Below are 14,249 nucleotides of genomic sequence, written 5' to 3' on the forward strand. Positions count from 1 at the left end.
GCTGAACAGGACACAGGCTCTGGCTGAAACAAGGCAGGAAAACAGGCAACAAGAGGTACACAGGGGTTCAAACGTCAATGCACAAACAAGGAGCTTTAGGCAATGGCAGCTTGTTAGCAGTTCCAGGCAGCAGTGGGCCCAGGGTTCTCACATGATTGGGCAGCACACGACTAGACAGAGGTGTGCGCAGTTCTCACCTCTCACATAATTGTGTGTCATTGAGCCCCAGATTCACATTTGTGTTACCTTTTCAAAGCAAACCCCAAAGAAAATGTTGTGTTGGTATTTACAAACCAACGCAAATTGTAACCAAAAGTAATATAAAGCTGTGAAATTCCTGGCCTCGCGTTACTTTTTACCAAGGGGGCTTTCCTTTGGTGGGCAAAGGCATTCCCATGCAACCACCTATGGGTTTTGATGCAAATTCCTATCTACAAAGAATTGTAGACGGCGATCTGCGCCCAAATCCTGCGCCTCGTTGAGACAGGCGTAAATGTTTTCATTTCTCCTCCTTGTACAGGAAGGAGTTCTCTTCCTGTGCAAAAACTGGGCTCACCACAATGCAGACACCCTCGCACTCTGGCGCATGGCAGCATTAAGTGCTCCAGCGCAGTTTGAGAGCAGAACAGCGCTACATCTATAGCTGTGGCTCTGTTCTGCTCTCTCCCCTTTACGCAACACAGCAACCTTACTTGCTGCGCTGCACTGCATCATTTTTTAGGTCTCGCCTGACCCAGCGCATGCGCTGGTCTGGCGAGACATTTTGTGAGGGCTCCAAAAAGTGCTACCAGGCCAGCCTAGAGCTACAGTGCATGTGTGCGGGCGCCTGCGTCACGTTTTACCGCGATTACTTTCACTTTCGCGGCCGCTTTGATGGCGATCACTTTCGCTGCCACACGGCCGCTTTGAGGTTCTCCGTGAGGCTTCAATAGATTGCAGCAGTTAAAACAAGCATTGGCATAGCCAATAGGTCTCGCTTTTGGGACCTTAAAAGTGTTTAGTTATGCAACTGTTGCATGGCTAAACACTTAAAAGGTCCGAAAGGCGAGACCTATTGGCTATGCCAATGCTTGTTATTAAATCTGGACCCTACTGCATTCCTGTGGGTTCCTCCTGACTAGCTCAAACCCAAGCAAGCACCATAACCTCTTCCCACCTAGAACGGTGGTAAAGTACATGAAGCTATCTCTTGTATACTTTGTTTTACTTCAAGCTTAAGAGCAGCTACATAATCGTAGTGACACGAGCCGTGCTTTCCGCATGTCTTTATGCATGACCCCAAAACTCTTCCACAAAGGGCACTCTCGTAACCCACAGACTCTCAACCAGCTTGCGTTGCCCCTCGTCTACGCAGTTCTGCACTATGATGTAAGTCAAGATAAGAGCACCACTATGTTCATGACCCGCTGCACCAGAACACTTCCCGTGTAGTCACCGATACAAGTCAACAGCTTACAAGCAGCATTTAGGACCAAACTCCTTAGCACTGATGACCCAAAGCTGCCTAGGGACCTCATGCCATGGTTGACACCTTCAGCGAGTCCTGGCTCTTTAATCGATAGCTCTTTTTCATGCCCATGCTCACAGTATTATTACCAAGACACAAAATACCAGAATGCAGTGAGCTGTCATCTAAACTAAACACTAGTTGGTTGTGTCACACTTGATATTGGCCCAGTGATGAAGACCTTTATTGCTAAACAGCAGCTCTGCCAGGCCAAGGTTTAAAAGAGGCTGAGAGGCTGGGTTGGGAAGATCCCCTAAGAGGCGCTTTGCTACTAGTTGTCGGCGTCTTCAAAGCTGCAGATAAATGAAAAATAAAATAACAAAAAGCGGTTTCCGGGTACACCTTTAGGGGCAAATCTACCCAACCCTCTGAAAAGTTTAGGGAGACTTTTTGGTGGATAGTCCAACATGAGGAGGGAAAAGGTGTGATTCGAGGTGGGATGGTAGATTAAAAATCAAATCCATCCATCCATCCATCCATCCCACAGGAGTGGAGGAGCTCAACCGTGTCAAGCCAGGTGGACCAAAAACAAGGCCTGTTTTGTAGTCACCTTGCTGGGTTGACGAGGAGCCTATCTGGGAGTCAAATCAGAGGTTACTGTCACCCAGGATACTCACCTGGGGATAGCTAGCCAATACAAGGCTAACTCCTTCGGCAAATGTTTCCGGAAGTGAGGCGGGAGCTTGAGGGGTTCTGTGAATAATCAGAGGACAGGTTTACCCAGAGGCCATTTTACAGTCCATCACCTCCGCAGAATACGCCACATATCTGCGGTAACCTCAGGATCCTCTTTTAAAGGAGTGCCATTCCTCCTCCTAGCCTGTTTTCCTGTCTTTATGTCCCATATTAAGGCTGCTGGGAGTGACATCAGCAATGCCTGGACCAGAGGGCGGCTTCTTCAAGGTCGCAGCCAGGATGCACACATCCGTCTTGCTGCGGTTAAGTAACAAAACAAGCTCTGCCTCGTGTTTGGAAAGGAATCTCATTGTAGTCAAGGCAGACCTCAGGCCAGGTTGAAGACTTAAAACACAATATTTGGTCTGAGTTGGTACCCTGGGGTCATTTATTGCTAGACGCGGTGTCTCCTCTTATTATGGGTATTATTGCATACCTTGCAGTGATTCACCCCGGAAACAAACGTTTGGGCCATCAGCTTGGTAGCGTCATGGTGGTCTGGGCAAGGTCTAGTATATTTTCCAGTAATTTATGTTGTCTGTCAGCTCTGACTGAGCACAATTAGAAATATTGTCTATGCAACTGAAGCGAGGCGCGCTGTGTTTTATGCTGTACTGTTCTGTGTCTTCCAGCCATTTGCACAGTGGTGCAACCTACAACCAAAAGATGCTGCTAAAGTTCCAGAGAGCGCCTGGAAACTCCTCTTCTACACAACGGCTTGGGGCTACTCTGTCCATCTCCTGTTCTTCAAAGAATACAACTTCTTCTGGGACCCACCTTCTACCTTTCATGGTATGACAGCATTAGATGGTGCTTAGTGTTGACACCCATCACTCTCACAGGCATGCAAAATTCAGATTTTTTTGCTTACATTTTGCACTTGAAAAACCATAGGACTGGGAACCACACTGCTGTGTAGCATGGCCAAGAAGATAAACAAAACAAAAGATGCAATGACCCTGGCCCACCATGTCATAGTGTAGGTGAGCACGCATGCTCAACATGCCTGTGTGAGCCTACAGTAGGATTAATTTTTTTAGTTACTTATTTGAGATGGATTGGTAAATAAAATCAAGCATTGGCAAAGCCAACAGGTCTTGCTTATGTTACAGCCATTGGCTTAGCCAATGTCTGTTAGCCATGTTATACAGCAGCATGGCTGCTGTTTAGTATGGCTAAAAATTAGTGGCATGGTGTAGAGTGGCATAAAGTGGCATACAATAGCGTGGAGTGACGTATAGTAGAGTCTTGCAAAGAGTGGAGTAGAGTATAATGAAGCAGCATAGAGTAGAGTGGTGTAGAGTAGAATGGAGTAGAGTGGCGGAGAGTAGAGTGATGTATACTAGAGTGGAGTAGAGTGGCTTAGAGTTGCATAGAGTAGGATAGAGTGGCGTACAGTGGTGTGAAGTGGCATAGTGTAGAGTGGCGTGGTGTGGTGTGGTACAGGGTGGAGTGGCGTAGAGTAGAGTGGTGTAGAGTTGAGTGGGATAGAGTAGAATGGAGTAGAGTGGTGTGGAGTGGTGTAGAGTTATGTCAACTACAGTAGAGAGGTGAGTGGCATAGAACGGTGTGGTGTGGCATAGTGTAGAGTGGTGTGGCATAGTGTAGAGTGGCGTGGTGTGGCATAGTGTAGAGTGGCATATAGTGCCATGTAGTGGCGTAGAGTGACAGAGTAGTACAGCTGTGGGTGTAAGTAACTAAAGGATCAATAGAGACGGCATATAGGGTGAGAGCAACATAAACAAGAAGCTGTATGCCTGTGTTAAAAGTACCGAAGAGCGTTGCATATCCATGAATAATACTGAAACGCTTATAAAATAAAAAGAAGAAGCAGGACGAGGAAGTACACATACTTGGTTCATGCTCCAGGGAGGAGCTAACATAAGAAAGGAAGAGAAGCCTATGCGGGCTAAGCAATGGAAAGATTGCAAATGAGAGTGAAAATAAACACAACCAATGGCATGCTGCAGGCGAGTTTTAAGCCCACCATATTGTAAACAATACATCTCGCAGCACAGCACATGTACTGTTTAGTTGAAATCTAAAAAGAAAAGTAGTGTAAAAGGGTTCTTTTAAAACGTAGCAAAAAAGAGCTTTTCTAAAGAGCAAGTTACTTACCTTTGGTAACGCATTATCTGGTAGAGACCGTTTCTAGATGCATATTCCTTACCTTTGAATTTCCCAGGCATCAGGCTGGATCTGCAAATTTCTTGCAGAGCAATACCCCTTGCGCGCATCTTCGGGTGGCTCCATTTGGCTGAGCGTGACATCGTTGGTAGCATCGGTTATGACGCTGCGGTACCTATATAGGCGCCACCCAGGCACGCGGATGTCAGTACTTTTTTTTCACTCCAGAAGCGCATAGCGACAAAGTAAATAACTAGCCCTACAGTATCATTCCGCAAAGCGGGGAGGCATGGGTGGGGCTGTAAAGAATCTGCAGCTAGATAGAGTCTCTACCAGATAATGCGTTACCGAAGGTAAGTAACTTGTTCATCTGATGGAGACGTCTAGCTGCAGATTGCTTACCTTTGAATTGGATACCAAAGCCATAAAACTCCGGCAGTGGGCTGCGGACCAATAATTTAAACTAGAAAGTCCTGCAGGACCGAGTGGGCAAAATGCCCATCTCTGCAGACCTGACCGTCCAGGCAGTAGTGTTTTGCAAACGTGTGCGAAGATGCCCACGCTGCTGCCTGACTGATGTCTAGGATTGGGCCAACCCGAGCCAAGGCCATAGTCACAGCCTTTCCCATGGTGAAATGGGCTCTTAATCTCTCAGAGGGCTGTTTCTTTGCCAAGGCATAACAAATCTTGATGCAGAGAACGACCCAGCGAGAGATGGTCCTTTTCCACACTGCCCTTCCCTTCTTTGCTCCCACGTATCCCACAAAGAGTTGATCGTCCACCTGGCGTGGAGATGCTCCTACTCCTTAGAGGAATGCGGGGGAGCCATGAAGGTGAGCTGCGTGATAGACTGACCCAGATGGAATGGGGTTACACCTTGGGTAAAAAGGAAGCCCGGGTGCAAAGCACCACTTTGTCTGGAAAATACATTAGATAGGGCTGCGAGCAAGATAACGCCTGCAACTCACTCACCCTCCGGGCTGATGTAATCGCCACTAAGAAGGCTGTTTTGATGGTCAGGACTAAATTAAGTACCCACTGTTGCATAAAAAAGGATGTGGGTGGGAACAAGTGAGCCAACCCTTTTAGAAATCTATGGACAATAGCAAACTTAAAGAGAGAGGGCTGGTGTGGCAGCCGCAAAAAAGCAGAAAGGTAACCCTTGAGATCTCCCAAGGCAGAGCCCTGCTGGGCAAGGGTCAGAATGAATAAAAGAACAGTGGAAAGAAAAGCAGAAAGAGGGTCGATAGGCCTTTCTATACAGTATAATACAAATATCTGTCAACGGCAGGCATATACCCTCTTAGTGAACAGCCGGCTGGCCACCAAAATAACGTTACAAACCTCGGGAGGAAGGTCAAAAGCTATCATCTGCCACCGCTCAATCTCCATGCATAGAGGTGCAGAGTTGACAGGTTTGGGTGGAGGACCCTCTTCTGCTGCTTCAACAGAAGAGCCTCCCGAAGGGGCAGCCTGATCGGAGGATCGATGCTCATTTTCCGGAGCTCTGGATACCAGACTCTCCTCGCCTAGTCCGGAGCCACAAGGATGACTTGGGCCCAGTCGCTCCGGATCTTCTTCAGAACCCTGGACAGGAGCTATATGTGCGGTAAAATGTACAGCAGGCCTGAGCTCCACTCGCGACAAAAAGCATCGCTGAGCGATAGCCTCCTTGGAAACTCCCGCAAGCAGTAATGCTCACACTGCACGTTCTCTTCGGAGGCGAACAAATTTAACCAAGTTTCTCTCCACTGATAAAAGAGACATTGCACCATCTCTGACTGGAGATGCCATTCCTGATCCGCTAGGCATTGACGGCTTAGTTTGTCCACCCTGGCGTTCTGAGAACCTGCCAGGTGTTGAACCACCAGTGTTATGCCCTGCTGTTGCAGCCATGTCCAGAGACCCAGGGCCTCTCGACAAAGGATCCACGACCCTAGCCAGCCCTGTTTGTTGTAGTACCACAAGGCGGTGGTGTTGTCTGTGAACACCTGCACTAGCTTCCCCTTGACAGAGGTAAGAAATGCTTTTAATGCCAATCAAATCGCTCAGAGCTCCAACAGATTTATGTGGAGCCCCGACTCCGCCGGATGCCAGTGTCCCCTGATCTCCACCTCTCCCAGATGGCCGCCCCACCTCAGAAGTGACGCATCTGTCACAATTGTGTGTTCTGGTTGGGGAAGGGAGAGGGGTCTGCCGTTGACCCAATCGCGGTTCATCAACCACCAGTGCAGATCTCTCACAGTTTCTTCCGAGATCTGGACCATGTCAGTGAGATTTCCTCAATGCTGTGCCCACTGGAACTTCAGGTCACACTGTGGAGCCTGCATACGCCACCGTGCATGGGTCACTAGCAGGATGCAGGAGGCCATGAGGCCCATCAGCATCAGAGTCATTCTCACCGAAACCCAGGATAAAGGCTGAAACATCGATATCATAGCCTGTATATCCTGTACTTGCCATTCCGGAGGATAGGCCCGAAACTGCACTGTGTCCAGAACAGCTCAGATGAAAGGGAGTGTCTGAGGAGTCAGGTGTGACTTTGGCATGTTTATAGAGAACCCCAGTGAATGCAGGAGGTCCGCCGTAGTCTAAAGGTGGGCAACGACTGGCTGGGGTGATGATGCTGTCACCAGACAGTCATCAAGGTAGGGGAAGACTGCAACCCCTAACCTGCACAGATGAGCTGCGACCACCGCCAGCACCTTAGTCAACACCAAGGGGCACTGGTAAGGCCGAACAGGAACACAGTAAACTGACAGTGCTCGTGGCCTCCCTCGAACCGCAGGTAACACCTGTGGCCCGGCAGGATGGGGATGTGAAAATACGCATCCCGCAGGTCCAACGCTACCATCCAGTCTTCTAGGTCTAGGGCAGACAAGACCTGAGCCAGAGTGAGCATCTTGGATTTCTCCTTCTTGAGAAAGAGTGACGGTCTGAAGATATAAAATCTGTCACAACCCTTTGTTCTTCAGAAAGTAGCAGGAATAACAATCACAGCCTACTTCTGAAACCAGGACCCTCTCTATAGCTCCTTTGGCCAAGACAGCTGTAACTTCCTCTTGGAGCAATTTTAAATGATCCTCCGTCAGCCGTTCCTGATTTGGCAGAATTGGAGGAGGAAAAGAAAGGAAAGGCAGAGAATAGTCCGCCTGAATTATCTGCAAGAACCACTCGTCCAATGTTATGGACCTCCAGCGAGTCCTACCCTGGGATCTCCGGTTCAGGAGGACGAGGCTGCTGGGCTCCAGTCTCGCTCCTTCACCGTCCTCGCAGCCAAGGCTTGGAACACCCTCCCTCTACACCTCCGACAGAGGGCTTCCTAAAGGATCTCAAGACCTGGCTCTTCAGTGAAACTCATTGAACCTCCTGGATCTGCGGACCCCACCCCCACCTCCTCTGCCCCCCCATGCAGGACCTTGAGACCCACTACGGGTGAGTGGGAAGATGCTGCGAGCCTGCAGTCCAGAGTGGCAGAGGGAACATGGCTGCTGTCAGAGGGGGTGTTGAGTATGCTCCTTTTTTAGGTCTCGCTGAGCCAGCGTATGCGCTGCTCTGCGAGACATTTAGTAGGTGGGTTTTCAAAGTGCTACCCCACGCTTTGGCTGGCCTAGCGCTTGCGTTCACGCAAACGTGCACACGCGCAGCCGCCATCTGTCTTTCAAGGGTCATTAAGCGTGTGGACGCTGCAGCTGCTTTCCCTTTTGCAGCCGCGCACCCACTCGCCCTGTCTGTGTCTAGACCGCCTCTCTCCATTTTACTTTTCGCGTGCTTGTTTTCTATTGCAGGGAAGGGTGGCGACGTGTGCCGCTTGGACTAAAACATGTGTAACACTGCCATCTGTCGGTCGGTGCGGTACATATCCTCAGAGTTCTCTTTGGTGTAGTAGGGGTGTCCGTTAAGCCCACTCTGGCACCTGTGCTGTTAGTGAACAGAGAGGCCAACAACTGAGTGAGCACGTGGCGTGGACTCCATTCTTACCTTCCTCAGCATAAGGCGCTGAGACAGGGGTGAGTTAAAGAACGCCAGAATGCAAACTTCAAGGTACACTACAGAAGCACAAATGTTCAGTCTAAAAATATCTAGCAATCAACTCGCGCAATTCAGTAAACCGAGTGTACATCTTACAGACACTGAAACCCCCAAATGTATTATAGCAGAATTTAGAAAACAAATCCATTGTGTCTACGTGTAGTGCTAAACTAAAATATCCACCATGAAAAAGTGAATGACGGGTGGTCCCCATTATCAGCAGGGATCACAGAGGGCGTCTGCCCATGGCCCAGTCACATTCACTCCCCACCAACACATCAACCTCCCAGAACGCAACGGGGACCTCACCCCTGCGCCCTGAGGCGTATGGACTGCCGATATTGATAGATACTATTTTGAACTTGCAGCTTTCACTTTCGCAGGCTGGTAATTGAATTATGGGTATAACACTTGCTAATTTTATAACGAAAAGTACAATTTTTAAATATGTTGTACTAACATGGCTCTAACATAAACGTTCAACTATTGAGGCCCATGTCTGCCCGCATTAGGTTTGGTTCAAATGGCGAGTGCTCCGTCTCATTTACGCTCGAGTGTGGAGTATGACAGGGTCGCATCCGGCGCATCCTGGCTCCTCTCCTATTTATCTTATATAGTAACACCTTGAATTCACATTTAGTGGACCATTGCCAGATGTTACCCATTTTTTTAAACATTTTTTATTGTTTTCCAAATCAGCAAGTCAACAAACATCTCACCCCCCCCCCCCACCCATCCAGGAAGCACCACACCCGTAGCAGCAACCCGACTCTCCAGGAGACGGATCAACCTGCCCACCCGGTCCCCTACCCCCCCCCCCCCCCCCTCCCCCACCCAGTGTCAGTGTGCCCCCGCCCCCTACCCCTCCGTCGATGCGCCCCCCCTCCCTCGACAATAAGATATAGGAGCCCAACCTCTCCCTGAGCAAGCAGAACCTTCCATCGTGCCTAGCCAAAGTGTGGGCGGCAAGGGCCCACCGCCTCACCCCTTCTACTCCCCGCTCCCCACTATTGCCAGATGTTACCCATGATTAACTCTAGACCTATTCCAGCCTAATGTCTTAAATTTTACGACTAGGCTTAATCTGGACACTATTTATTCCAAGTCCCAAATTATGAATTGTGTCCCCAAGAGCCTCAATATGCACAGATTTTACATCAAGGAAAATAAGCTTATGAAGCTGCGCCATTTTCCCTGGTCTTCAACTTCACTAATTCTTCACAGTCTTACCTCGCTTTAAGACGCCAAATATTTGCCCAATCCATGTTGGAACTTTATTCATTATGTAGGATGTAACCCTATCACTCCAGTTTTAGATATATACCAAGCACTGTACGTCCCAGTTGCTACATACGCAGCTTTAATATGAGGTTATGTTAACGCTTTGCCTCTACAGTGAAGAAATAATTACTTTCGTCATCAACTCCTATCTTTATCACCAAGCAGCCCGTATTTTCTATGTCACAATGAATTGGGACTTTTGTTTACAGCGGACTCCGTTAAGCTTGTTCCTTAGATGTTATGGTTCTCCATTTTGTCTAACCCATGTGCCACAGCCTGCGTTGTCAGGGACTGGTTAAACTGCACAAAGGGGGTGCAAATTCTGTGGCTGTTTTATATTAAACAGTCCCTGGGGGTTCTGAGCAGGCAGTGTCTTTATTTCAAACCTTGTTAAATTTGTAGATATTATGAACTTTGGATAAAGCACACATTTATCAATAGTAGACACATTGACAGGAAAGGCAAAGAACTAAACAAACCCAGGATAAGGCAATATGTTATCATACAGACCACGTTTGATACTCAAACATATTTATCACATATCTCTGGCCACTTGGAAAGGGCATTGTTATTTAGATCTAGTTCCTTCTAAATTTGCTTTCTTTTCTTCTGAGCAAATATGGTAGAGATAGCTTGGAACCAATGTCCTTGTGACAGTCAGCCCAAACAGACTTTCGTGCATTTTATCTCATTTTGTAAATATAATGAAAAAAACATCAAGAAATGTTTAATTCCTTACTTAAGTAGAACAATAAAACAAGCATTGGCATAGCTAATAGGTCTCGCCTTTGGGACCTTATAAGTATTTAATTATGCAGCACAATATCCTTGGTGCAACAACAACTGTTGCGTGGCTAAACACTTATAATGTCCCAAAGGCGAGACCTATTGGCTATGCCAATGCTTGTTTAAAAATGCATAAATCGTCATCAAAACAAAGAGTCTCATGACACAATTAATATGGCAGAGAAGGCCCTACAACGAATTTCTGAAAGTTATGTTTTTTACTTACGTTACCTGGAAACTAATAAGGAAGTTTTGCATCCATTAAACCTTACCCTTACACCTTTTCAAACTCTCTTCTTGGCCCCTAACTTTACCCCTGACCCTCTGCCTTTCATGTACCCTAACACCAACACTTTTTCTAATCATGCTTTTCCAGTTTTCGTAGTTACATAACCGTAACCCTACATCTCTTATGAAACCTAAATTTAACTCTTTCGAAAGCCATAAATCTAACTATAATCTTAACATTTTTCACCATCCCTAAACCTAACACAGCTCTAACCTTTGTAACAACCAAAATAACCTACAGGCATCAACAATAAAATTAGTTGCAATGACTTACATGAACTTTTCATTACCTTGGCTTTTTGCTATTGGGTTTTCTCTGTAGTGGATGCCTATTTGTGGCGGATCGAAAAAAAGGCCAGGAGTGGCCCACACGCCTCTTCCTCACCATCCTGATTTCTCCATTGGTTGCAGGTTGGGTGAGCGGCATGGAGGTGCCTTGGGACATCACCGTGGTCTACCTCCTGCAGGCCAGCTTCTACGCGCATTCCACTTATGCCACACTGTACATGGATGCCTGGCGGAAGGATTCAGTGGTAATGCTGGTCCACCATGTTGTGGCGGTGGTCCTCATCTGCGTTTCGTATGCCTTTCGGTGAGTATCTCTCTGGTCACGCGTGACACTCCCTTCCTTTCCAGTACCCTTTTTAATGGCTTGGCTACCAGTAATTCAAGAAAAATCCCAAAAAACAGAGTTGCTCCATGGAGTCATAATACACTGATTCCAGAATGGATTAATTGAGCAGTGGCTGTATTGAATTTCGGAATTTTTGGTGTAGATTGATGAAGATGATCCCAGGTTTTAGTCCCGGGGAGGCGTACACAGGCGTTCAGCCTGTTCACTTGTCTACAAAATGAGTGCCACTGAGTTGGTCATTGCAATAGCTGTTCTGCTATATAGTCAATACCATTCCTATTAGGGGGAAGGGCACGCTACAAAGGGGGGGGGGAAGGGCAAAGGGGGGGGGAGGGCAAAGGGGGGGAGGGCAAAGGGGGGGGAAGGGCAAAGGGGGGGAGAGCAAAGGGGGGGAGAGCAAAGGGGGGGAGGGCAAAGGGGGGGAAGGGCAAAGGGGATGGAATGGCAAAGGGGATGGAAGGGCAAAGGGGGGGGAAGGGCAAAGGGGGGGAAGGGCATAGGGGATGGAAAGGCAAAGGGGGGAAGGGCAAAGGATGTGGAAAGGCAAAGGGGGGGAAAGGCAAAGGGGGGAAAGGCAAAGGGGGGAAGGGCAAAGGATGTGGAAAGGCAAAGGGGGGGAAGGGCAAAGGGGGGGAAGGGCAAAGGGGGGGAAAGGCAAAGGGGGGGAAGGGCAAAGGGGGGGGAAGGGCAAAGGGGGGGGAAGGGCAAAGGGGGGGAAGGGCAAAGGGGGGGAAGGGCAAGGGGGGGAAGGGCAAGGGGGGAAGGGCAAGGGGGGAAGGGCAAGGGGGGAAGGGCAAGGGGGGGAAGGGCAAGGGGGGGGAAGGGCAAGGGGGGAAGGGCAAAGGGGGGGAAGGGCAAAGGGGATGGAAAGGCAAAGGGGGGGAAGGGCAAAGGAGGGGAAGGGCAAAGGGGGGAAGGGCAAAGGGGGGGGAAGGGCAAAGGGGGGGAAGGACAAAGAGGGGGAAGGGCAAAGGGGGGGAAGGGCAAAGGGGGGGGAAGGGCAAAGGGGGGGAAGGGCAAAGGGGGGGAAGGGCAAAGGGGGGGGAAGGCAAAGGGGGGGGAAGGGCAAAGGGGGCAAAGGGCAAAGGGGGCGAAGGGCAAAGGGGGGGAAGGGCAAAGGGGGGGGAAGGCAAAGGGGGGGGAAGGGCAAAGGGGGCAAAGGGCAAAGGGGGCAAAGGGCAAAGGGGGGGAAGGGCAAAGGGGGGAAGGGCAAAGGGGGGGAAGGGCAAAGGGGGGGGAAGGGCAAAGGGGGGAAGGGCAAAGGGGGGGAAGGGCAAAGGGTGGAAGGGCAAAGGGGGGGAGGGCAAAGGGGGGGAAGGGCAATGGGGGAAGGGCAAAGGGGGGAAGGGCAAAGGGGGGAAGGGCAAAGGGGGGAAGGGCAAAGGGGGGAAGGGCAAAGGGGGGAAGGGCAAAGGGGGGAAGGGCAAAGGGGGGGAAGGGCAAAGGGGGGAAGGGCAAAGGGGGGAAGGGCAAAGGGGGGAAGGGCAAAGGGGGGAAGGGCAAAGGGGGGAAGGGCAAAGGGGGGAAGGGCAAAGGGGGGGAAGGGCAAAGGGGGGGAAGGGCAAAGGGGGGGAAGGGCAAAGGGGGGGAAGGGCACGCTACAAGGGGGGGCACGCTACAAGGGGGGGCACGCTACAAGGGGGGGCACGCTACAAGGGGGGTGTAGGAAATGGGACCCCCGGCCGGCCAGGGCTTGCGCCACAGCCAGTCAGAGACCACCACTCCTATGAAAGGTCGACCCCTGCTCGCCCTCTAGGTAACGCGGCGCGGGCAGCCAGGCCTATCTCGGAGGACATGTGAAGCATTTGCGCACGCACCCAGCAACAACACCCCAGGCCCCCCACAAAGGAAACTCCACACAAGGTATTGTATAAAAATAGCCTCTGTATTATACACCACACATTAAATAAAGACACACACCTTACAAGGTGCCCACAGGCACGGGGAGAATTTACAAGGGATTATATATACAGGGGACAGGGCCACATGGACCACTGTCCGGAATCAGCACTTTGTAGAAATTAGCATTTAGAACATAGGAATAATATCACAGTAGCATAAAATAACATGTAGCCACAACCGGTAACTACTGGTATCGGAAAGCACCACCTACGCAACCCTAACCACCTTAGGAGAAATATTGCGCAGGGAATCAGGACCTCACTAGCACTACCTGTACTAGGAGAAAGCAAACAACCACCTAAGTATCACCATACCTGTAGGGGTAATAGAACGTTACACATGATGCATGAACACATTCAGAGGTGTAGAGCAAGGAACAATTGCGCCAGAACTCATATGCCACCACCTGTGGCAGTCCCCAGGCCAACTGGCCTTGTCCAGGCTAAGACGCCCTATGTCCAGCAAAGTCAGGGGCAAGACTGCGCAGGAGGCCCAGTCCAAAACTCAGAGGGGCACGACCTAAACGTGGCAGCTGCCCACTAAGTGCTGGGCAGCTGTGGAACGAACTCAGGCACCGGCGTGCCTCTGTAGCCCTCTCTGGGCTATAAAACAATTGAAATGCCCCCTAGGGCCTTCGTGGCCCTAACCGTTACTGGGGGGGGGGCAAAGGGGGAGCGACCCGCTGCCATCTGGGGCCGCTCCGTAAAGAAACAACTGGTGCCCCTTGTGGGTGGAGCCTCGCTGGGCTCTTTCAGAGATCGCCCCGTCGTTGGAGCCTTCTCGGGGCTCTTACTCAGCACCAAAGAACAATGTCCCCCAGAGCCTCACCGGCTCGAGAAATAATGCCTCCACCGTCGGAGCCTCCTGGGGCTTGTGAGCACTGCCCCCGCACCCCCAGCACCTGTGTGGAGTCCCCCAGCCCGTATGTACTCACCGGGCCGTTCTCCGGGGACTCCGTTCCTCTCCGGGCCGGACTTCTAAGTGGAGCCTCGCAAGCTCCCGGCGGCCGCCTCCCAT

General features: G+C 50.2%; 1 protein-coding gene across 1 annotated transcript in view; it reads left to right on the top strand.

Moving 5' to 3' along the window:
* CERS1 (ceramide synthase 1) overlaps positions 1-14,249 on the top strand; it is a 51,776-nt gene that overhangs the window by 15,791 nt on the left and 21,736 nt on the right. Inside the window, exons 2-3 of the mRNA XM_085640051.1 lie at positions 2,815-2,974; positions 11,108-11,288. Coding sequence (XP_085496177.1) covers positions 2,815-2,974; positions 11,108-11,288 — 341 coding nt within the window. The remainder of the gene's footprint in view (positions 1-2,814; positions 2,975-11,107; positions 11,289-14,249) is intronic.

Source organism: Triturus cristatus, chromosome 12, assembly GCF_964204655.1.
Source record: "Triturus cristatus chromosome 12, aTriCri1.1, whole genome shotgun sequence".
In the NCBI taxonomy this organism is placed as follows: Eukaryota; Metazoa; Chordata; class Amphibia; order Caudata; family Salamandridae; genus Triturus; species Triturus cristatus.